General features: G+C 44.1%; 1 protein-coding gene across 5 annotated transcripts in view; it reads right to left on the reverse strand.

Moving 5' to 3' along the window:
* SYTL2 (synaptotagmin like 2) overlaps nucleotides 1-22802 on the reverse strand; it is a 99681-nt gene that overhangs the window by 34846 nt on the left and 42033 nt on the right. For 3 of the 5 annotated variants that reach the window (XM_084842512.1, XM_084842510.1, XM_084842509.1), the window contains exons 2-4: nucleotides 18985-19367; nucleotides 2315-2463; nucleotides 1274-1406 (exon numbers count right to left, since the gene is read on the reverse strand). In XM_084842512.1, the coding sequence (XP_084698638.1) occupies nucleotides 1274-1406; nucleotides 2315-2463; nucleotides 18985-19085 (383 nt within the window). In that variant the 5' untranslated portion in view covers nucleotides 19086-19367. The remainder of the gene's footprint in view (nucleotides 1-1273; nucleotides 1407-2314; nucleotides 2464-18984; nucleotides 19368-22802) is intronic. The other 2 variants (XM_084842513.1, XM_084842511.1) reach the window with 1 other exon arrangement.

Consider the following 22802-nt stretch of genomic DNA (forward strand, 5'->3'; position numbering starts at 1 on the left):
GCACCTAAAAGAACTAACCAACCTTCTGTCTTTTCCTGCATTTATATAGGCAAGTGATCTGTGGCTGGAAGTACAGTCCAGCAGCTGCATCCAATTCCAGGTAAGCAGCACCACTGTTGAAAGATGGAACCACACACCTTTCATCCGTTCTGTTGTGATCTCCTTGTTTGACTACCATAATGCTTTCTACTCTGGACCATCTCTGATATGTCTTTTAGGGTGCTATAGGCTCTCTATGGATGGGAGGCAGGCCTGGCTGCACAGCTATAGCCAGTTGACCTATCACATGAAAAGAACAGCTGCACCCTAGCCATTCAGGTGAAGGCAGGTACCACGGTAGTCTGGAGGAAAAGAGAGCCTCACGTTCTCTAAAAAAAAAAAGATAGACACGTTCTCTAAAAAAAAAAATTCAATTACATAGATTTCCATCTTCAACTTTGTGTAACACACCCATGAGACTTCAAACTTAAAGTACACCTTTCTCTCTCCACCCACAAAAAGGTAGGTAAATACTATTTTAAAGAATAGCACAGTTCATGAAAAAGGACAACCCTTCCCTCACTTTAAACAAGGGTGCTTCTTATTTATGTACCCTGGATTGCAGTCCTCATCTAAGGCACATTCATTTTCAACCTATAATATCTATAGGTGTGGATGGGAAAAATTTGCTCTTCAAAAAAAAAATCCATTTGACATGTGAACGTACTACATATTAAGTTACCATTAGGTAACACATTCATACCCATACAAGAAAAGTACAAGTCATTTTAAGAGACCACCAACAATTTAATCTACAAGAGAACAATAAAAGGAGCTTCTATATGTTTTATCATTAAACTTTAATGCATTATGCTGGTACTCATAATCAGGTAAAATGCGGCACTGATACAACACTGTTTCTGACCATGCTGCTCTGTGATTTTCCCCAAATAGTTTCAGTAATATTATGGAGGCTAGCAAACAGGCATCTGCAGCACAGAGACACAGGCCTTTGCCTCCCTTCTTAAGAACAGTAATCAGATTGTCCCACTTCAGTTTGAATTATGCCAAAACTGTGCATAGCCAATTAGAACAGAGCCCATGACAAGACCACCCCCAAAAAAGTGTACATCTGTACTGTGGGTAACAATGGTGCTATGTAAATGATCCCTCCCAATCTTGAAGCATCTTACCTTCTTCCAGCTTCAGTCTCTCTTGGTAAGCTTAGCTGCTTATCTGATCAACACATTTATAAAAAACAAAAATAATCAGCAAGTTTCTTTGGGCATCTAACCTCTGACTAGATTTTGATTCTCCTTCTGTCTCTCCTATGGCACCCAACAGTTCTGGTGGCATGAAGACTTCTTTATTGACATTGTTCACCCAGCTGCTCTTTGTTTTGTCTGACTTCCTTTGGCTCATCTCTGCTAAAAGATAATACATGTAGAAACGAAACAATGAAAAGGTTATTTTGCATTTTGGCTGTGCATGCTTAAAACTACAGCTGAGAAACACCAAAACACCATAATTAAGTTCAAATCCTCAAGATCTAAATTCTTAACGAGATCCTCTTAACTACCTTTCAGTACTACCATCAGCATATCCAAGATTCCAGATGTTTAAAACGCAATTACACAATTCAGTTACATTTGTTGTTTATTTTTTAACAATTGCACTGTTTTTAACCATGCAAAATGCTTTACGAGTGCTGGACACAATCCACTGGAACAAACCCTATTGCAACGAATGGGACTCATGCAAGAGCAGAGATGTCCTCTTATGTAGCCCCTATTTATTTCAGTGGAGCTTGGACACTAGAAATTATCAATACATTGTTCCTTTTATCTTTTTAGTCTCATGGTAACTCTATGAGGAAGGCCACCAAGTTGCCCAAGTCAGCCCAAAGATTCCAGTGGTGTCATTTAGCAAGGGCAGAATAGACAAGTTCTCCCTCCAACTGCTCTTCAGACAGCTTATATTTCAAGAGCAACTCTCTGGTTATTATGGCCTAAATACAACACCGATTTAGGCATGCTCAAGCCCTCTAAAATCAACTCTGTGTTGGATTTAGGCCAATGGATTGGATCCAACCTTCGTGTGACTGGAAATCCACATGCACAATGGGACGTCTCTATCTAATCTTTCCCACGGCTGTCCCCCACCATTCCCTGCAGTCATGTTCCATTCCATGTCATGGAATATATAATCCACTGACGACTTAAGTGCATTTGCTTTTGGTAACAAAAACATAGTAGGTTCTTGACTGAAGCTCTGCACAAAGCATCTTTCTTTGCCCCAAATGCCCTACTATTTTAAAAAAGTTAACACTCCATACCTATTGTCAAGGGCTTCCTCCTGATTGATGCTCGAATGATGTCTGCTCCATGTATTTTCTCTCTGTGCCTCTTGGATTTGGCTTCATAAAACCATTGCCCACTCATGTTCTTTACCTGGCTGTCATCTTTCACTTTTTCAGGTAAATGCCTGGCAAAAGTGGTTTAAAATATATTATGTTGTCTTGCAGCAAAGAAAAGTTGAATTATACTTCTATGGAAACTATCAGACCAGACAAGGAAAACACACTCACACAATTTTTTCTGACATGTTTTCTTCAGGGCAGCTTTTCCCACAGAACTACCCAAAATGTGAGACTTCTTTAAAGGAAAACTAGGAAGGAAAAAGCACACAGGCACTTGTGGCAGGCAAACTGGGTGCATGCATGTCCATCTAGGACAATCTTCCCCAACCCAGTACCCTCCTGATGTTTTGGACTACAAATCCCATTGACCCCAGCCACCAGGGCCAATGGTCATGGATGAGAGTTATAGCCCAAAATATCTGGAGGACACCAGATTGGGAGAGGCTGCCAAAGAAGCCAACATTTTAAAAGATTTAAGATTGTTGAAAAAATACCAAAAGAGAGAGTAGCCTATTGTTGTTGTTCAGTCGTTCAGTCGTGTCCGACTCTTCGTGACCCCATGGACCATAGCACGCCAGGCCTTCCTGTCCTGCGCTCTCTCCCGGAGTGTGCTCAAGTTCATATTCATTGCATCGGTGATGCTATCTAGCCATCTCATCCTCTGTCGTCCCCTTCTCCTTTTGCCTTCAGTCTTTCCCAGCATTAGGGTCTTTTCCAGAGAGTTTTCTCTTCGCATTAGGTGGCCAAAATATTGGAGCTTCAGCTTCAGTATCTGTCCTTCCAATGAGCACTCAGGGTTGATTTCCTCTAGGATGGACTGATTTGACCTCCTTGCTGTCCAGGGGACTCGTAAGAGTCTTCTCCAGCACCACAGTTCGAAAGCATCAATTCTTCGGCGCTCAGCCTTCCTGATAGTCCAGCTCTCACAGCCATACATTACTACTAGCAAAACCATAGCTTTGATTAGACGGACCTTTGTCGGCAAGGTGATGTCTCTGCTTCTTACTATGCTGTCTAGGTTTGCCATCGCTTTCCTCCCAAGGAGCAAGCGTCTTTTAATTTCATGGCTACAGTCACCGTCTGCGGTGATCTTGGAGCCCAAGAAAGTAAAATCTGTCACTGCTTCCATTTCTTCCCCTTCTATATGCCAGGAAGTGATGGGGCCAGATGCCATGATCTTAGTTTTTTTTAATATTGAGTTTCAAACCAGCTTTTGCACTCTCCTCTTTCACCCTCAACAAGAGGCTCTTGAGATCCTCTTCGCTTTCTGCCATTAGGGTGGTATCGTCTGCATATTGGAGGTTGTTGATAATTCTCCCAGCAATCTTAATTCCGACCTGTGATTCATCCAACCCGGCGTTTCTCATGATATACTCTGCATATAAGTTAAATAAGCAGGGTGACAATATGCAGCCTTGTCGTACTCCTTTCCCAATTTTGAACCACTCGGTTGTTCCATGTCCGGTTCTTACTGTTGCTTCTTGACCCTCGTACAGGTTTCTCAGGAGACAGGTAAGGTGGTCTGGTACTCCCATCTCTTTCAGAATTGGCCACAGTTTCTTGTGATCCACACAATCAAAGGCTTTAGCGTAGTCAATGAAGCAGAAATAGACGTTTTTCTGGAATTCTTTTGCTTTCTCCATGATCCAGCGAATGTTGGCGATTTGATCTCTAGTTCCTCTGCCTCTTCGAAACCCAGCTTGTACTTCCGGTAGTTCTCGGTTCGCATACTGCTGAAACCTAGCTTGTAGGATTTTGAGCATCACCTTGCTGGCATGTGAAATGAGCGCAATGGTGCGGTAGTTTGAACACTCTTTGGCGTTGCCCTTCTTTGGAATTGGAATGTAAACTGACCTTTTCCAGTCTTGCGGCCATTGTTGAGTGTTCCAAATTTGTTGGCATATTGCATGCAGCACTTTAACAGCATCATCTTTTAGGATTTTAAATAGCTCAGCTGGAATACTGTCATCTCCGCTAGCTTTGTTGTTAGGAATGCTTCCTAAGGCCCACTTGACTTCACTCTCGAGGATGTCCGGCTGAAGTTCAGTGACCGCACTATCATGGCTATCAGGGACATTCAGATCTTTCCTGTATAGTTCTTCTGTGTATTCTTGCCACCTCTTCTTAATCTCATCTGCTTCGGTTAGGTCCCTGCCTTCTTTGTCCTTTATCATGCCCGTCTTTCTTTGCACAAAACGTTCCCTTGAGATCTCCGATTTTCTTGAAGAGATCTCTAGTCTTTCCCATTCTGTTATTTTCCTCGATTTCTTTGCATTGTTCATTTAAGAAGGCCTTCTTGTCTCTCCTTGCTATTCTCTGGAACTCTGCATTCAGTTGGATATCTCTTTCCCTTTCTCCCTTGCTTTTCACTTCCCTTCTTTCCTCAGCTACTTGTCAAGCCTCATCAGACAGCCACTTTGCTTTCTTGCATTTCTTTTTCTTTGGGATGGATTTCGTTGCTGCCTCCTGAACAATGTTACGGACCTCCGTCCATAGTTCCTCAGGCACTCTGTCTATCAGGTCTAATCCCTTAAATCTATTCCTCACCTCCACTGTATATTCATAAGGGATATGATTTAGGTCATACCTGAATGGTTTAGTGGTTTTCCCTATGTTCTTCAATTTAAGCTGAAATTTTGCAACAAGATGCTCATGATCTGAGCCACAGTCAGCTCCAGGTCTTGTTTTGACTGGCTGTATAGAGCTTCTCCATCTTTGGCTGCAAAGGACATAATCAATCTGATTTCGATATTGACCATCTGGTGATGTCCATGTATAGAGTCGCCTCTTGTGCTGTTGGAAAAGAGTGTTTGCTATGATCAGCGTGTTCTCTTGGCAAAACTCTATTAGCTTTTGTCCTGCTTCATTTTGTACACCAAGGCCATGCCTGCCTGTTATCCCGGTGATTTCTTGACTTCCTACTTTAGCATTCCAATCCCCTATGATGAAGAGGACATCTTTTTTTGGTGTTAGTTCTAGAAGGTGTTGTAGGTCTTCATAGAACCGATCAACATCAGCTTCTTCGGCATCAGTGGTTGGGGCATAGACTTGAATTACTGTGCTGTTGAATGGTTTGCCTTGGATTCGTACTGAGATCATTCTATCGTTTTTAAGATTGTACCCCAGTACTGCTTTTCCCACCCTTTTCTTGACTATGAGTGCTACTCCATTTCTTCTAAGGGATTCTTGCCCACAGTAGTAGATATGATGGTCACCTGAATTAAATTCGCCCATGCCTGTCCATTTTAGTTCGCTGATTCCCAAGATGTCAATGTTCAATCTTGCCATCTCATGTTTGACCACCTCTAGCTTACCTTGATTCATTGATCTTACATTCCAGGTTCCTAAACAATATTGTTCTTTACAGCATTGGATTTTCTTTTCACCACCAGACACATCCACAGCTGAGTGTCCTTTCGGCTTTGGCCCAGCATAGCTATATGATGGAACTTTATGGAGTATAGTTCTTACTGCTATGACAGAATTTGTCCAGTAGTTCATGCATAAGCACTATGGAGAAGCATAGTATGAAGTTTGAACCAATGCAATTGAAGGAATTGAAGAGTAAAATTATTGTCATCCTGTTCTCTATTATCTGGTTGGTTTGTGCAGAGTACTTTATCTTCATCCTCAATTATGCTCTCTCTGTATCTTTATTGCAAATGGTTCTCTCTTGTCTAAGACAGCTTGGGATTTTATGGTCACTACCGTGAGCATGGTTCATTAATACCTTAATTAATACCTAGCCCACCACATGTGGCAGGACATACACTGGACTTGTTTTCCCCCCACACCAGTTTTCTGTACTGGTTCAGGGGGAAAGGATCCATGGGTGTGGGAACTAGAAGCAGCTCTGTTGTCATGGACAGTTAATAATCTGATCAAGTTTGACCTGTTGGCTGTTCTTAACCCTTGCAAGGGTGGTGGACCAATTTTAAAGGTCCACCTCTGGAGGCTGATGGATCCAGATAGTTTCATGAGGGGTCTTGGAGCGTTCCCTTAGTTCTGCCAAGGCCCTGATCAATTCTTAAAATGGGGAAATGCCTCGGGCCATAAATACGATCACTCCCAGGTGTCCTCGGCCCAGTCATAGAGCCATATCAGCATCTTGGTGTTCTGAGGAGCTGGAAGTCTATGAAACAGCTGGGTCATCATCCAGAGCACACGTGGCAATCCTGTGATAAGCACGATGAGAAACCACCTGTGGTGGTGATGGCAGTGAAGCAATCTTGTCTGCCACATTGCTTCTGCACAATGGAATGCAGGTGAGCTTTTTCCAGTCATGAAAAGCATCAGAGATGGATACAGCCAGGATTCCATCTAGTTGTGTTGTTTTGGGAAGGTTTCAACTTGTGCAACCTAATGATGTGGACAAGTTATTTACTGGTTTGAGACCCAATGCTTGCCCTTCAGCTCCATCCCTTCCTAGATTTTAATCTGCCAGGACTGGGTTTACCATATGGACCTCAGAGTTGGTTAATGCCTCTCCAAGAGAGGGTGTAGTTCCCAGTGCACTTAAAGAGGCAGTGGTTAAACCCTTTTTTATAAGTCAAATTGTAAGCCAAAGGAATTGCTTCAAGAAATACTCCAACTTGGACTTGCTGGTGTGTTTCCTAATGTCACCGTTGCATTGAGGATTTTTCTCAGTCTACCTGCATCAGTAGCTTCAGGTGAATGGTCTTTCGGTGTGCTGAAGCAGCTCAAGGATTACTAACGTTCAACTGTGGGACAAAATCATTTGAATGCTCTTGCTATGCTTAACATAAACTGTGACACTGCAAGAAAACCAAATTTTTCCAGAGTAATTGGTGAATTTGCACAGGAAAAAAAGCTAGAAAAGCACTCATTAGATAAAAAAGGAACATTTATTACAAATTATTGCATTGCATTTTTTGGGTTAAAAGCATTAATTTGTTAAATGAAAATATTTAAAATATACCACAATTTCAGTAACCCTTGTTTTGGCATTTCTTCATTTTTTAATATACCAAGAGCATCACAAAATGGAAGCAGCCCAGGCCGCTCTCGACCTCTGAGAGGGCCTGCAGGCAGCACATGCCGCAGACCCTCATGGGTAAATTAACCCACGATGGGCTGTCATGCCATGCAAACAGCCCCCCTGACTTCTGAAGGTATGTGTGCATTTGTTTTTAAAGGACCAGATTGTTTATTTTCCTGATGCTTTCGTCTTTTTAACTCTCCTCCTGCAATGGGAATGTCACCATCATACTTCCTGGCTGATTCCTTCTGAAGTCCCATTACTCACCTTCTCCTGCTTTCTGTTAGACGTGAAAGGACTTCAATAGCAAGCAGAGGAATGGGGTGGCTGGCTGAGGAATGCTGGGAGTTGCAGGACTTTTTTCTGTCTGAACGTGCATAGGATCGTGCCCTTAGTGATCTTGGAACCAATGGGGAAGCCTGTGATTTTTGAAGGCTTTTTCATTCTTCAAGATACCCCAACTATAGTGTTGACACAGCCCTGCCCTAAACGATCAACTTGCCTCCATGCACTGATGAACCTAATGTTGGATTTGGGGGCCAAAGTCCAAGGCCTCACAGCACAGAGGGCCCCAAATGTGCACCCAGACTGCAGCAGAGGATGAGGGCAGCAGAAGCAAACTCTCTTGTATTCAAAACTGCACAAGCTCGGGGTATTTCCTCTGCTTTTTATCACAATCCTGTTGACAGGAATATAGAAGCAGTTGCAAAGCATGCGATGACAGTGGGGTGGGGGAGATATATGTTAGTTGTGAACTTCACAACTAAAGTAATACACATCGCCATCTAAAGAGGACCCCCATAAGACTATTAAGTCCAGGGTCTAACATTACCTAGCTGCACCTCTGCTTCCAAGTCCTGGAGAACAAGGGGCAGAGCCCAGTGAACTGTCCTTGTGTTTTGCCATCACTGTCCCTGGTATGGTTGCCAATTCACCAGTAAAAGACACCCGGAGGGTTACTGTGCAGCACATTGCCACAAAATAAAGACTAGGGAAATGGCCAGTTGTGCCCCCATCTCACCCATTTGCTTTTAGCGGTACACGTTAGATGACTGGAACCCAGTGGCCCTCTTCACACGTAATGCTAAGCCATGGTTGTTAGGGAATCTGTGCTAACCACGTTGGCTTAGCATGTTGTGTGCGGGGAGAAAATAATGCTGACCATGGTTCCGGAACAACACTGGCTAACCACCCCCCTGCAGCATGGTTAAGGGGCCCTGGGGCGGCTTATTGTTACGTGTGGCGGGCTCATCAGTGGTTAAAATGGGCTCCTGGCGGTTTCTAGGCCACAAGCATAGAGATCGTGGCCTAGGGTGTACCACACTTCCAGCGACGCCTTAGCTAGCATAGACTTTCTCTATGGTCACCGTTGCATGCCGACAGATGGAGTGGCCAGCACACACGTTTTCACGGCGCAAGGACCACTGGAACCACCAGCAATGGCGGCGAGAGGATGGTTATGGTAACTATGGAGGGCATAGTTATGGGAACCACATGGCACCGTGTGGTTCCCGGTCATGTGACAGGTGCACGCACTGTGTTTTTGCTACCCCTGCTCCGTAGTTACCCTAACCGCCCTCCCCTCATGCACGTCTGAACAGGGCCAGTGTGTCAGCTGGTATATTTGAGTCACGTCAAAAACTTCTGGACTTCTCCCCAAAAACCCTCTCTGGGATTCCTGCCCCCCGGCCCCACCCAGTTACCAGAATTTTCATTTAAAGCATTGTCAGCCCTATGCCTGAGGCAGATGGAGGGAGGAGGCTCAGAACCCTGATTTCTCTTGATCTGATTATGTTGCTATGACAAATTGAGAATTGCTTTTAATAGAAAAGCTACTGACTCAGGTCATTATGAAACTGAAGAGTGTGATTCACTCCAGGTTCTTCAGGCTGACAAAAGGTGTGGCGCAGGTAGTCAGACAAAACCTGAGTCACTTCATTCCAAACTACATGCAAACATTTAAATTCACCTCTGCATTAAAATGCAGGGGTGTTGTTGTTTTAAATGCAAACAGTTGGGGAAGGGGATGATAGCTTATCTGGAGCATGTAGGGGGAATTTAATCCTTTCCTCCCCTGCTGTGGTCCAGAGGAAAATCCCTCTCCAGAAGCTGGTGTTTGCTTTGGTGCAAAGGCTCCCATTGCCACCATAAACAGCCCAGTTAGGACTGAGCATGCTCATTTACAGAATGCTAACCCACATTTGGTAGAGGTGGGGAGACAAATAACCAGGGTGAATGGAATGGAGTAAATGGAAAAGGGCTTGGCTGGCTGGCTCCCTGACTGGCTCCACACTGCAACATTTTGTTGCAGGTCCCACTGGTTACTACTGTTGTTGAGCCATTTAAATGCAAACCATGTTAGTCCCACAGAATAAGAAAGAGGGCAAGTGAGATGGCAGCATTTGCTGAAGCAATTCAACATCAAGACACACTGGTCTGCAGTAAGCCTTCAAGTTCAGAGCTCATCATCATGCATCACTGTCTATTTTATTTATTTAACATTATTTTTAGACCACCTTTAAGGTAAAACCCTCCCAAAGTGTTCAAAATGACAATTTAAAAAATCAAAGATGTTAACCTGAATGTTTGTAGTGATCTTCTGAAAAGAAAAGAAAAATGGAACAGAAAAATTTAGAATGATCTTGCCTAGCTGAGACTGGCCTGCCAATTATGACCCTTCCTGCAGGACAGAGATTTATTTATTTGGCCATGGAGACACATACCTTAGTTACATACAATAGTCCACATTATTGCAATGTGCCCCACATATAGCTGCATTTGAAGAGTACTTGGGAACTTCAACTGGTTCAGAATGCAGCAGCCAGGCTGCTAAATCCCACTGTTTTAACTGTTTCTGGTAGCTACCCTTCATAGTAACGACGGATACTTACTATGCACTGGGCAGAGACTGGTAATATTTGCCATAAATTACAGTGGCTTCACAGTACTACATAAACTCGTTACCTCTTACTGAACAATGAGATTTTGCAACTGTACGTGTGCATCTGGCAGTTTCAATGTTTTTATATGGTTTTACGACGTATTTATATATCACTGTTTTTATCTGAATTGCTGCACACCATCTTGGTAACATTTGTGGAAGCACAGTATATACATAATGATAACAACAAAGTAAAATGCCTTAGTTATATCCACACTGGACTACTGCAATGCTCTCTGCATGGGGCTGCCTTTAAAGACATTTCAGAAACTGCAAGCAATGCAAAACGTAGCAACCAAAAAATTGGTTCATGCTCAATTATAAGCACACTCCAACTGATTTTGTTGCCTATTACAAGAGAAGGCATTGACCTTTTCAATCCTTAACAGCCTGGGATATTACCTAAAGGACCGGTGGAAGAATTCTGCCACTGAACACACATACTCCTTTCTGCAGTCTGAAGTGATTGAGTTGAAGAAAAGTTTTACAGCCTCATTCAGGGTTTGTGTGAACTAACCCTGAAAGGATTTATACCTAGGAGGTGCAGATTTTGTAAGTATCAGGACTTATTTGCACAGTAATTTATACCAGATAACAGCCCTTTAAACAAATCGATGACTGAAGAGAAGTAACACTCCAAAAAGTAAATATTGATCTTAAATGCACACCACACCCTACCACATAGGCACAATGCCACTTGCATCCATGGGGGAGAAACTTGTAAAGTGATTTAACTGAAGTAGTACAAAACCTTATGCTTTCCTACTGCCTGGATCACATGTCAAAGGATGTCTTTTACCCCACCCCCATTGTTATGATCCCCTGCCCTCACACCTTCAGCTCTCCAGCCTCACAGAAGGCTCAGGCTACAAAATTAGGCAACAGCCCTTTAACAATGCAGTCAACTCCACCAGCAGGGGCAGAGCTGACCACACTACAGGCTTTCTCAGCCTACATAAAGCTTGACTTGGCTTTAGCTGCCTGCTGAAACAACATCCTCCTATTTTCCTAGTACAGGGTGGGCAACCTGTGGCCCTCCAGATGTTTTGGCCTACAACACCCATCACCTCTAGCCAGCATAGCCAATACAAGGGATGATGGGAGATATAAGCCAAAACATCTGAATGGCCAGAAGCTGCCAATGCCTGTCCTAATAGGAGAAAGTTCCAGCCAGGAAACCCCACTTGGAGCTATTCAAGTTCTTACTTTCTCCCTGCCTTGGCCCACTTTCCTGTTTGATCTTGCTCCCAGATTCCCCAGCAAGCCTCAAGGGGCCACAGAACAAGACACCCCTGTTTGATGGTAGCAATATTCTCTCATATAACATCGCAGGCACACAAACACGTTCCACAACTGCATTTTGGCACCTGCCACATTCATGAAAATTAAATGTTTTCTTCAGTGAATATGATACATCATGAGCAGCATCCAACAGGGTGCTTCCAACCCCGCCAATTCCGTTGCACAAGTGGCCCCCATCATTTGTGGAACAGCAATTTAGTGCTTCCAGGGCAATCCAAAAAGAGCGGAAACACTCATTTCTGGAAGGAGGCAGGTCAGCAGAGTTCACATAAGGGAGCTCTGCCAATCTGCCTCCTTCCAGAAATGGGGCTTCCCCTAGGAATCACTAAATCTCCTGTGCATAAGTGATGGGTCCCATTTGCCCAATGGAACTGGAACGACTCACCACCTGTAGAAGGGAATCGGGGGGCGGAAAGGAATCGGTGGGGGTATAAGCACCCAGTTGGATTCTGCCCCATGATTGCAAGCGTGATTAGTGCATGTATATATGCAGGGTGGGGGAGAGAAAGAGAGAGAATGAATGAACACACCCAGCCAGGACAGCTAGACTGGTGGGGACGAGGGAGAGGGCCTTCTCTGTGGTGGCCCCCACTCTGTGGAACTCCCTCCCTAGGGAACTCCATCATGCCCCCCCTTTAATGAGCTTCCGTCGTGCATTAAAAATGTGGTTGTTCAGGCAGGCATTTGGGGTGGGTTAGGGTATTTAAAAAAAAAAATTATGGTAAAATTTTACTGTTTTAAATTGTTTTATGGTGGGTTGTACATCGCCCAGAGTGGCTGGGTGACCAGTCAGATGGGCGATTAATAAATTTAATAAATAAATAAATAAATAAATAAATAAATAAAGGTAGAAAGCAGGTTCTGTGGCTCAAACTACACATCTTGGCAGCAGAACTGTGAGCTGAAAAGCAGATCTGCTTCAATCACATAGAAAGGAGAATTGGGGGTCTGATTTAAAAAAGCAAGAGGGACATGCAGAGACAAGGCAAGGGATAGTCTGTGTCCAGAGGCAATTGTCCTCCCCAGCCAGGCTCCAGTCCTGGAAGTAATCCCAGCATCAGAGGAGATTGCTCTGAGAGAGGGGCTGAGGGAAACTCAGTGGTGGATACAAAGAGTGCTCAGCACTCCTCACCTGTATGCACCTTTCATTTATTGTTGGATTATTCCCACCCCCCTCCTTACATTATTGGGGCAGAATTGGATTTAACACGCACAGATCTGCCACCATCACATATAATTTGAACCTATTTTGCAAGCTCCAAAAGCTCTAGTATACAGTTCTTCATTGACTACAGCAGACTCTTAGCACAAGGCTAACCAAAAAGCAAGGCAATGAAGCCAGCAAATGTTCAAGCACACAGGTTTCAGTCCAATGGGGTTCAGACTAGGCAGGAGTTGTTGAGATAGCAGGCAAAGGTCAAAGCACAGGCAAGCAGTCAGACTAAGGCAAGAGTGGTCGAGATAACAGGCAGAAGTCAATACACATTTAGGCAGTTAGATACAGTATACAGTCCAGAAGCAGAGACAAGAAGGAGCCCAAGGGTCAGTAACACAGAGCATCAATCACAGAGCAAGATCCAGGAGGCAAGGTAGATGACATGGGAGCTGGAAGAACAGCATTGTTTCCAGCACTGGCTAGGCAGACACTGAAGCTTTTAACACCAAGGCCTGCTGCCCCACCCAGGGCTCAGCTGCAGTACATTACAGCTCCCTGGTCAGAGCCCTACTCATGAGCAGTCACTTTCTCCTGAAGAGTCCTTCCTTGCAAGCAAGCACTCCTTCTCACAGGAGCCCTACTGGCCTGTCACTTGAGGCAACGACGCTGCTGGGGGCCAGGGGATTGCTCAGCCTCTGCCTAAGAGGCAGAGGCCCCTCCACCTGACAGGGACAGACCTGCAGCCCTCTCTCCCGAAGGCCCAGGCTCCTCCTGGTCTGGTGACAGTGACTGTTCGGGGTGCCCTCAGTATCTGGGAGTTCTAGCTCTTCTGAGGAGGACTCCTCTGGGGGGGGGGCATGACATACAAACAAATATGGCTCAGTCACAGACTTCCCACCACAGGAAGGGATAAGGAGAAGTGGGAGAGAGGAAGTGTATGACCCCAAGATCTACTCCTAATCTTGTTGCACAAAGGCTGTGGGCCATGTGGTGGCCATAATATTCTAAACCAGGGGTGGGCAACTTGTGGCCCTCCAGATGTTTTGGCCTATAATTCCCATCATCCCTCACCAGTGGCTATGCTGGATAGGGCTGATAGGAATTGTAGGCCAAAACATCTGGAGGACCACAAGTTGCCCACCCTAATCTGAGCTGGCCAGAAAGAGAGAGGATTAATGAGAGGGCTACAATCAACTCAGAGAATAAAAACATTGCTTAAAGCAACCTTCCCTAACCTGGGCTAGATCTACATGAAGTGCACTGATAACTGTTGGGGCACATTACAGACTCCACATATCGCTTCTGTAGCATTATTTCCCACTTTTTATTCTATATTATCCAAAATACCACAGAGGTCATTGTGTGTGTTATGAGGTATAAATGCACAAGAGGGATATAGCATTACCATGATGGGATCGTATTAGCAGGACAGGAGGTGTGAGTCCAAGCACACTCCAGATGTGTAGTCCAAGACATATGGAGGGCACCAGGCTGGAGAAGGGTGGCTTAGAGTATTGAACTGATTGATACAAGGCACAGGTTTATAGATAATGTTCCTATGCCACATCTATCGTAGGTGTGTTCGGGCAGTGCAATCTATTCTCTGCTGCTGCTTCACCTGGAGTGAGTTCAGTCAGGTCTCCTGCAGTAATCTACTACCTGGTAGGTCAGGTAACTGAAGACTAATGTGCACACTTTTCATTCAGGGAAGGCCGGAAGTCAGTGATGCAGAAAGTCCCGGGTTCAATCGTTAGCCATCTCCTCTCCAAGTAGGGCTGGGAAAGACCAATGCCTGAAACTATAGCTGTGCACAAATGGCCTCTCCAAATTCTCCAGCGTATTTGTGGGCAGAGAAATTGGGGGGGACAATTTCAACAAATTTCTCCAAGGGGAGGAGAAATTCTCCAACAATTTCTCATAGATAGGATTCACAATTGGCAGGGGTTGTAGCACAGGTTCTTTCTTTTTTCCTAATGTTTTTGGGGGGTTTCTACTGCCACTATAAGTGCTGAAGCTTCCGCTTTCCTGCATCATTCTCAGGGCATTTTATAATTTATTCTGGTGTTTTTGAACTTACCTAATCACTCCGATGCGGTGAAGGGTGCTGCGTGTATGTGTGTGTTTTCTTTCTATTACACATCTCCCAATTGCCCTGCAGCCTCCCAGGCTGCCTGTGCTTCCTGGTCTGAAAAAGCCCTATGGGAGGAATTATTTCATTATGTCTCCCCTTGGGCTTTAGTTGAAGTGTGGGAAGCTGAGGAGGCGACAGGCTGCCACAGAGATGATTGTACAATGACAGGACACTTGTGCTCACTCCTCGGCCACCTCCTAAGTAAGGGAAGCACAAGAACCCTGAACCCAACCCATGAGAATTTCTCCGAAATTTCTTCTCCTTTGAATTCCTTTTCGAAAGCAATTTCCTTTCTATCAAATTGAATGAGAATGGTTGAAAAAAATATGGGATAAATTTTCGGCACAGCACTACCTGAAACCCTGGGAGAGCAACTGCCAGTCAGGGTAGATAATGCCAAGGGAGCTGGACTGATGGTCCAACTTTGTAGAAGGCAGCCTTCTCAGTCTCTCATGTACATCACATTTCATTGAAATAGGTCTCCACTGAACATGTGAACGGCCTTCACTGAAACGTATTATGCCAGTGATTATGTAAGCCAATACAGAAGCTCCAACCTGCTGTGTTTACACTTTTTTTTAGTCATCCTTGTGATGAATATTACTTAATCTCACTTCTGCAGAAACAGTTAACAAAGAATTTAAAGCCCTGGTGTGTGTGCCAGATCTCCTGACTTGCATGCTGTATTTATTTATTTATTATTGCATTTATATCCCGCCTTTTTTCCTCTTGCAAGGAACCCAAGGCAGCTTACATTATCCTCCTCCTCTCCATTTTATCCTCACAACAACAACCTTGTGAGGTAGTTTGGGCTGAGAGTGTGTGACTGGCCCAAAGTCACCCAGCTGTAGAGCCACTAGACCACAGGAATTCTCCATCACTAATTCTTATGCCTGGGAAAACAATCTTTAGTTTTTGCATCCCTTCTCTGCAAACCACCTATCACAAACATCCCTAGAGTTCCTCATTTCTCATAACTGAAGAGACAGGCTTTATATGCAATTTTGTCCTCCAATATAATGGTGGTACAGCTATCCATGCCTGGTTTGTTTATCCACTTACAGAAATGGGATTAGCAAAACAGGACATGCATCAGCATAAAGCTCATGCAGATTGTGGTCTAAGACAGGATTCCTGACTTAAAGTGTTGTGCAAATATACCTTCTAAACTGAAGAATGGATTATTAGATAACGAATATCGGGGGGGAGGAATATCTGACTTTAATCTTTTTTCATAGTTGGGCGAAGAGTGGTAGTGCTAGATTTTATTTGTTAAGCATTTTTACCCTGCTTTTCAGCCAAAATGTCTCCCAGAGCACCTTATAAAGACCAGTTGTCAGACCGCTGCAGCCTGATGGAATTTTGAAAGCCAACGTACTGTTCTGAATAGCCCTGCAAGGAGACTTTTCAGTCCATGCTGAACCTTGAGCAAAAAGGCCTTGCAAAGTTTCCAGATAGGTGAGCTTCTCAATTTCACCCCAACAGTCAAAGCTTCTAGAGCTTATGCAAGTAGAAGCCAGAGCGGTGTGGTGGCTAGAGTGCTTGACTGGGAGTCGGGAGATCCGGGTTCTAGTCCCCACTCAGCTATGGAAGCTCACTGGGTGGCTTTGGGCCAGTCACTGACCCTCCACCCAACCTACATCACAGGGTTGTTGTTGTGAGGATAAAATGGAGAGGAGGAGGATTATGTATGCCACCTTGGGTTCCTTAAAGAGGAAAAAAGGTGGGATATAAATGTAATAAATAAATAGGAATGGAACTTTGAGGAGTTTTCCCATGCCTTTCTTCACTCACAGACCATAGAAAGTAGGACTTCAGTTGTGCTTCAGAGCCAGCATGAGTCAGGGGATGAGAAAATGCAACAGAACAGGAGGTGAACATCCTCTTTCTACAGACACCATGGCTTAGGGAAAACATTTCACCCCCTGCTACTAGCGTTTGTTATGGGGCCTACAAGGAGGACTGTACCACACTGAGGTAAACATTAAGGGTGTGCACAGGGATGCTATTGTAGGCCAAGCATCAGCCATGTCATTGTTCTCCTTCTCAGCTGACATGATCAAACAAGCAAATGAAAAGCAGGCTTGAAAAACAAAAAACAAAAAGCATTGCTTGCTATTCTAAGGGCTTCAGCCAGAGAGGAAGGCCTGAAAGACCAGAGGGTTTTTTCCTAATGTAAACACATCCACAACATTCCACTCTTACAGACTTCGTGGTGCCAGTGGCCAGGATGGTCAAAGTCCCAGGGCACCAGATTTATTTTTATTGTGTGTTTCTAAGTGTCAGGGATTCCTACACTGCAATTACTTAGAACCACATAACAATGAGTCTTCCACAGTGCGCAAGCTGGATCTGCACATCTTTCCATGTTTTATCATCCCAAAACCAACCAGTGCATGGATGGGACATTCTGCTACTGTCATCAAGAAGCATTTATTTTGCAAAAGGGGACATTTTGCAAAAGATAAAACATGGTGAGGGCATCTTGCTGTGGTTGATCATGCAAAAAGACCTAAAAGCTGGAATGAAGGCATTTGCCATTTACAGATATGATCCCAAGCAAGGGTGTCACTCATGTCCAACCCCTCAAAAAAGTCACAAGTAGCCAAAGAACATTTAGCTTAAAGTGAAGACAGGCAATAGTTTTTCCACAAAGCTAAAGGCATTATGAAATGGAGATCACTGCATGGGGTCTCTGTGCGCTTATCCTACCACCATCCCTGTTCATAGGTTTTGCAGCATTTCTCCAGATACAAAGAGTGGGACACGATAAAATTCTGTATGCCATGAGTAACAATCCTGTGTCATACTCCCTGAAAATAGTCGAAGAAATCATCACCATTTTCATCCATGCTTTCATGGACTGCAGCCCTGTTCATCAGATACTTGGAGTATTATGGAGAGTTTCAGGTTTGTTTGCAGTACAGATGGGTGGGGGGACAGGATGGTAAACAGTGAGGTTAGAAGGAAATTAAATGTAGAAAGTGACAATCACGTTGTTGACAGTAGTAATTCAGAGTCAAGGGGCTGGAGCATCTCTCCTATGACAGAAGGTTACAGCAGCTGGGATTGTTTAGCTTGGAAAAAAGGAGGGTAAGGGGAGACATGACAGAGGTCTACAGAATTATGCAAGGTGTGAAAATATGGATAGGGAGACATTTTTCTCCCTCTCTCAAAATACTAGAACCCGGGATCATCCTATGAAGCTGATTGGTGGGAGATTCAGGACAGATAAAAGAAGTACTTCTTCGCACAGTGCATAGTTAAACTATGGAACTCGCTACCACAGGGTGTAGTGATGGCCACCAGTTTGGATGGCTTTAAACAGGGGTTGGACAAATTCCTGGAGGAGAAAGCGATCAATGTCTACTAGTCTTGATGGCTATGTGCTACCTCCAGTACCAGAGGCAGTTAGCCTATGTACACCAGTTGCTGGGGGACATGGGGGAGGTGCTGTTGTATTCGTGTCCTGCTTGTGGCTTTCCTGTGGGCAGCTGGTTGGCCACTGTGTGAACAGAATGCTGGACTAGATGGACCCTTGGTCTAATCCACCATGGCTCTTCTTATGTTCTTAAAGTGCAGTATGCGCATTGGAAATAACGTGACTGTCACTTTCTACATGTAATTTCCTTCTGACCTCACTGTTTGTAATTCTTCACCCCACCGCCATATGTACCCTACATAAACCTGAAACTCTCCACAATGCTCCATGCCTCTGATGAAGTGGGCTATAGTCCATGGAAGCTTATGCCAGAATAAATTTGTTTGCCTTTAAGGTGCCACAAGACTCTTCATTTTGCTGCTACCCTCTGGAAATCCATCCATGCTGACTTTGATGCTACAGAATTCAAGAGCATTAATGCATGGATTGGCCTTGTATGCACAACTATTAGATCCATTAGAAAAACACTTCTTTACTGATGGCAATAAACACAGCAAATCTGGAGGGAGCCAAGGTTTGAGCAAGTTAATTTACGCACGCACGCACGCACGCACGCACTTGCTGTGAGCTACACCCCCAAGTTGCCCACAGCATGGAATATTTTGCAGTGCTCACCTGACCCTCTCCTCTTCGACTCTCTTCAGATCTGCATCCCGCTGGAGCACCTTCAAGATTGCCTCTTGCTCCTCATCCGTGAGAAAGCTCAGGTCAATCATCTTGCTAGTTTTGTATTGAAAGAAAAAAGAACCCTAGCAAGCCTTCACCAAGAATGTGCGTATGAAGTACCACAGTGCACCAGAGCAAACAGTATTTTAAAAAATCCCTGCATTTGGTTTTCTTGTTTGAACAAGGAGGTGCGCTTCTCTAGCGAAGAGTCTCTCAACAGGGCACTGCATTCCCAGATTGTTCACATCACATGCACGTTACAGGAGAGTCTTGCTTCATGCTTTGAGAACTCATTGGATTAGCTGCATGCTCCAGTTCAATGTGAGCATCCCCTACAGGAGAAGAAACAGGAGAGAAACATTAAGTTCATCATTCTATCTCAGTCAAGGGAGCAGAGCTTTTTGATGATTGTGATGGTGGAGAAATTAAAGCTTAATCACAAGGTTCTATGAACATGCCAGGAACAATTTACAGTTTTGAAACATCTCTTCAAATCAAAGCTGATTTAGAAAATGATTAATTTTACCTTTCCTGGGGTGGAGGAGAGAATAAAATATTCCAAACTAGGATTCTCTTCTGGAATGAGTTGCCACTTGGGGTCTGTCAGGCCCCATCATTGCAAGCTTTTAGGAAAACCCCGAAGACTCATCTGTTGGGGGGGGGGGTTGCTGCTTCTTGTTTGTGTTTTATTCGAGTGTTCCTGGTTTTAGCTGAAGTTGTGCCTTAGAACTGTAGTACTGTCTAGGCTGAATGTTTGTTATTTTTGCTGGTATTCATTAAAAACAAAATCAATAAACACCAGCAATAACAAACATCCAGACCAGACAGTAATAAAATCTAAGACACAAATGCAGCTAAAAATCAAGACCCAATTGCAGCTAAATTACACTGATTTTAGTGTTGATCTTTAGATATCTGCTCAAGGCCTACCTCTTCATGTGGGCTTTCCCTGAGGGGTGACACAGCCAGTACAGTTATAATCAACTTGTGATTATTTTATTGTGTTTTTATTGTTATATGATATGTTTTTATTATTCATGTACACTGATTTGAGAGTTTACTAGAAAGCAGTATATAAATGTATGTAATAAAATAAATAAAAAACAATAAAAAATGCAATATTTTATTAATTTTGGCTGTCTTGTTATTGTATTTCATTATGTAAGCCACCCTGAGAGAGTTTTTGCCCTTAAAGGGCATCCTAAAAATATTTTAAATAAATATTCTACTTACGCAGTTCATATGTAACAGTGGCAAATTGTGGGTTAATCAACTTGTGATTTGCCATGATACATGCCATCTCTATTTCGCATATGCAACCTCTGATCACCCTAATCAGAGGTTGCTCCGTGATGTCCAAACCCAGCCACTATGGGTTAATCATGTGTTAAATGGTTTGTTCTTAGCTTAACTGTGGGTTGTTTAACCCACAATTACCCCATAGTGTCCAGGTTCAGATCTCATGGAGCAACCTCAAGGTTGCATAGGTAAAATGGCAGCGGCACATACCATGGCAAATCATGGGTTAATTACGTACTAACATCCCCATTCCATACTTCTAAAATGTGCTATACATATGTCTGGGTGATCACTAAATCTCAGGAGGGAAATTTAAAAGATATACCATTATTAAACCTTGCAAGTATTATTACACTTACATCACACCCTTCCTCCCAGTAATTCTGTGGTATATGTGGGATTTGCACCCTTTTTCCTTATAACAACTCTATGAGGTAGGCTAGGCTGAAAGAGTAAATGGCCTAAAAGTCACCCACTGAGCTTCACTGCTGAGTGGGAATTTGAATTTTGCATTTGTTAAAGATCTTCTAAAGCGTGCTCCACATAGTTTTTTTCTTGTGATCATTACAACAACCCTGTAAGGTAGACTCAGACACATAGACAGAGAGAGAGAGAGAGAGAGAACAAACAGTTTGCCTAAGACTACCGGATGAGTTTGTGACAGGGGAGATGAGTTCTGAATCTCCAATTTCCAAAAACTTTTGCTCAGACTCGTAGCCACTACACTACACCACAGCTCTGAAAACAAGTCTCCCCAAATGAAGATCCAAATTGTGCTCTCTCTCAGCCTAACCTACCTCAGCAGGACTGAGGAGAAGATAACCTCAAGAGATGCCACCCTGAGCTCTTTGAATGAAAAGTAGGCTACAGGTGTGAAAAGTTAAAACAAGCCGTGTGACCACTGTCCTTCAGCATCCAGCAGAAAGGGGTTTTCTTTCAATGTTTTCACTTCAGCCCATTTATTCTACTTCAATGATACAAGCCTTCAAAAGAAAGGAAGCCAGAACTATCACATCATTTATAAATACACACATAACTGACCACAGCAAGCAAATGGTGCTCACCTCTATAATACACCACATCCTTGTCGGTTTCTGCCGTGCTAACCTGAGGGTGTAGATGTTGACTTAGCCGTTGGTGTGCATACACTTGTCAAGACAATAGCGGAGTTAAACCATTCTCAGAAACTTGCACAACTCAGAAAGGCTGCTTCTGTGGTTTGGTGTCTTTGCCAGCCACCCCCACCCTGCACCCAAGCCCACCGGCAGCTCCTGCAACTACTCCCTCTCTCCAGGGTAGAGCTGGTAGCACTACATCAACATCTTACTTTAGGACACTTACGTAGGAAGATGCCATACACCAAGGCAGACTATTAGTCCATCTAGCTTAGCACTGTCAGCACTGACAGGCAGCAGGATCTCAGTCCTGTGTTTTTTCCAGCCCTAGATGCCAGGGAGTGAACCTGGGACCTTTTGCATGAAATCATGGCTTCTATGAATCTGCTACAACTCCGGACAACGCTGTCCTCGCAGCGGACTGGGGTAAGAAACTGCCTACTATGCAGAGGTGTTGCTACACGTCTAAAAGAGCCAGGGCCCAATCTTTCCATTGGCATCAATGGAAGTTTTTTTTTTTTCTACGCTTCATTGCCAAGTGGAAGGGGATTTGGGGGGGGGCAGAGTGCACAAGGAGGGGAGAGTTAACCTTTTCCTCCCTGACTGTGATCCCCCAGGAAATTCCCCCTTGCTTGACAGTTAAGGTTAGAAAAAAAATGTCCCATCGGTACCAATGGACACTTAGGGCTCTGGGGAACAGACTTGGGCTGTAGGGAAAAGATTAGGGGCCAAGATGGAGATCCTCTCCAGGCATGAACCTACCTATACACTACTCTCATCATCTAATGCCCTCCTACAGATGCCTCCTCCGAGGGAGGCTCAGAAGGTGGCAACAAGGGGAGAGGGCCTCCTCAGTGGTAGGCCTCCATTTGTGGAACAATCTCCCCAACGAAGCCCACAAAATAATAATGCTGGCACCAGGTTAAGACCTTCCTCTACTCTCAGGCGTTTGGCAGCATATGATGGGTATTTTTATCAGGTCCTGGATTTTTCTTACTGTTGATTGTTTAAAATTGCTCAGGGGTGTGTGTGTGTGCACTGTCTTGTTATATGTTCGTATGAAAATGGCTTTTATGCTATGTATAATCTTCTATTTTTAAGGTTTTTAATCTTTGTAAACTGCCTACAGAGCTTTGGCTATTGGACAATATAGAAATGAAATGAGAAATGAAATGAAATGCCCCTTGGGCCCAGGCATAGCAATGCTAGCAACTTGTCCCTGCTGCATGTCATCTGCCATGACGCACATGTGCAAGGGAAGTGGGTGCAGCAGCAACCAAGAAATTCCTGTTCCTAGCTCTAGCTCCTCTCCCCCCACCCCATAATGAAATGGCCCACACAGTGCACTGGGAA

The sequence above is a fragment of the Heloderma suspectum genome, chromosome 3 (assembly GCF_057233095.1).
Source record: "Heloderma suspectum isolate Gila_16-S chromosome 3, 16-S_ref, whole genome shotgun sequence".
In the NCBI taxonomy this organism is placed as follows: Eukaryota; Metazoa; Chordata; class Lepidosauria; order Squamata; family Helodermatidae; genus Heloderma; species Heloderma suspectum.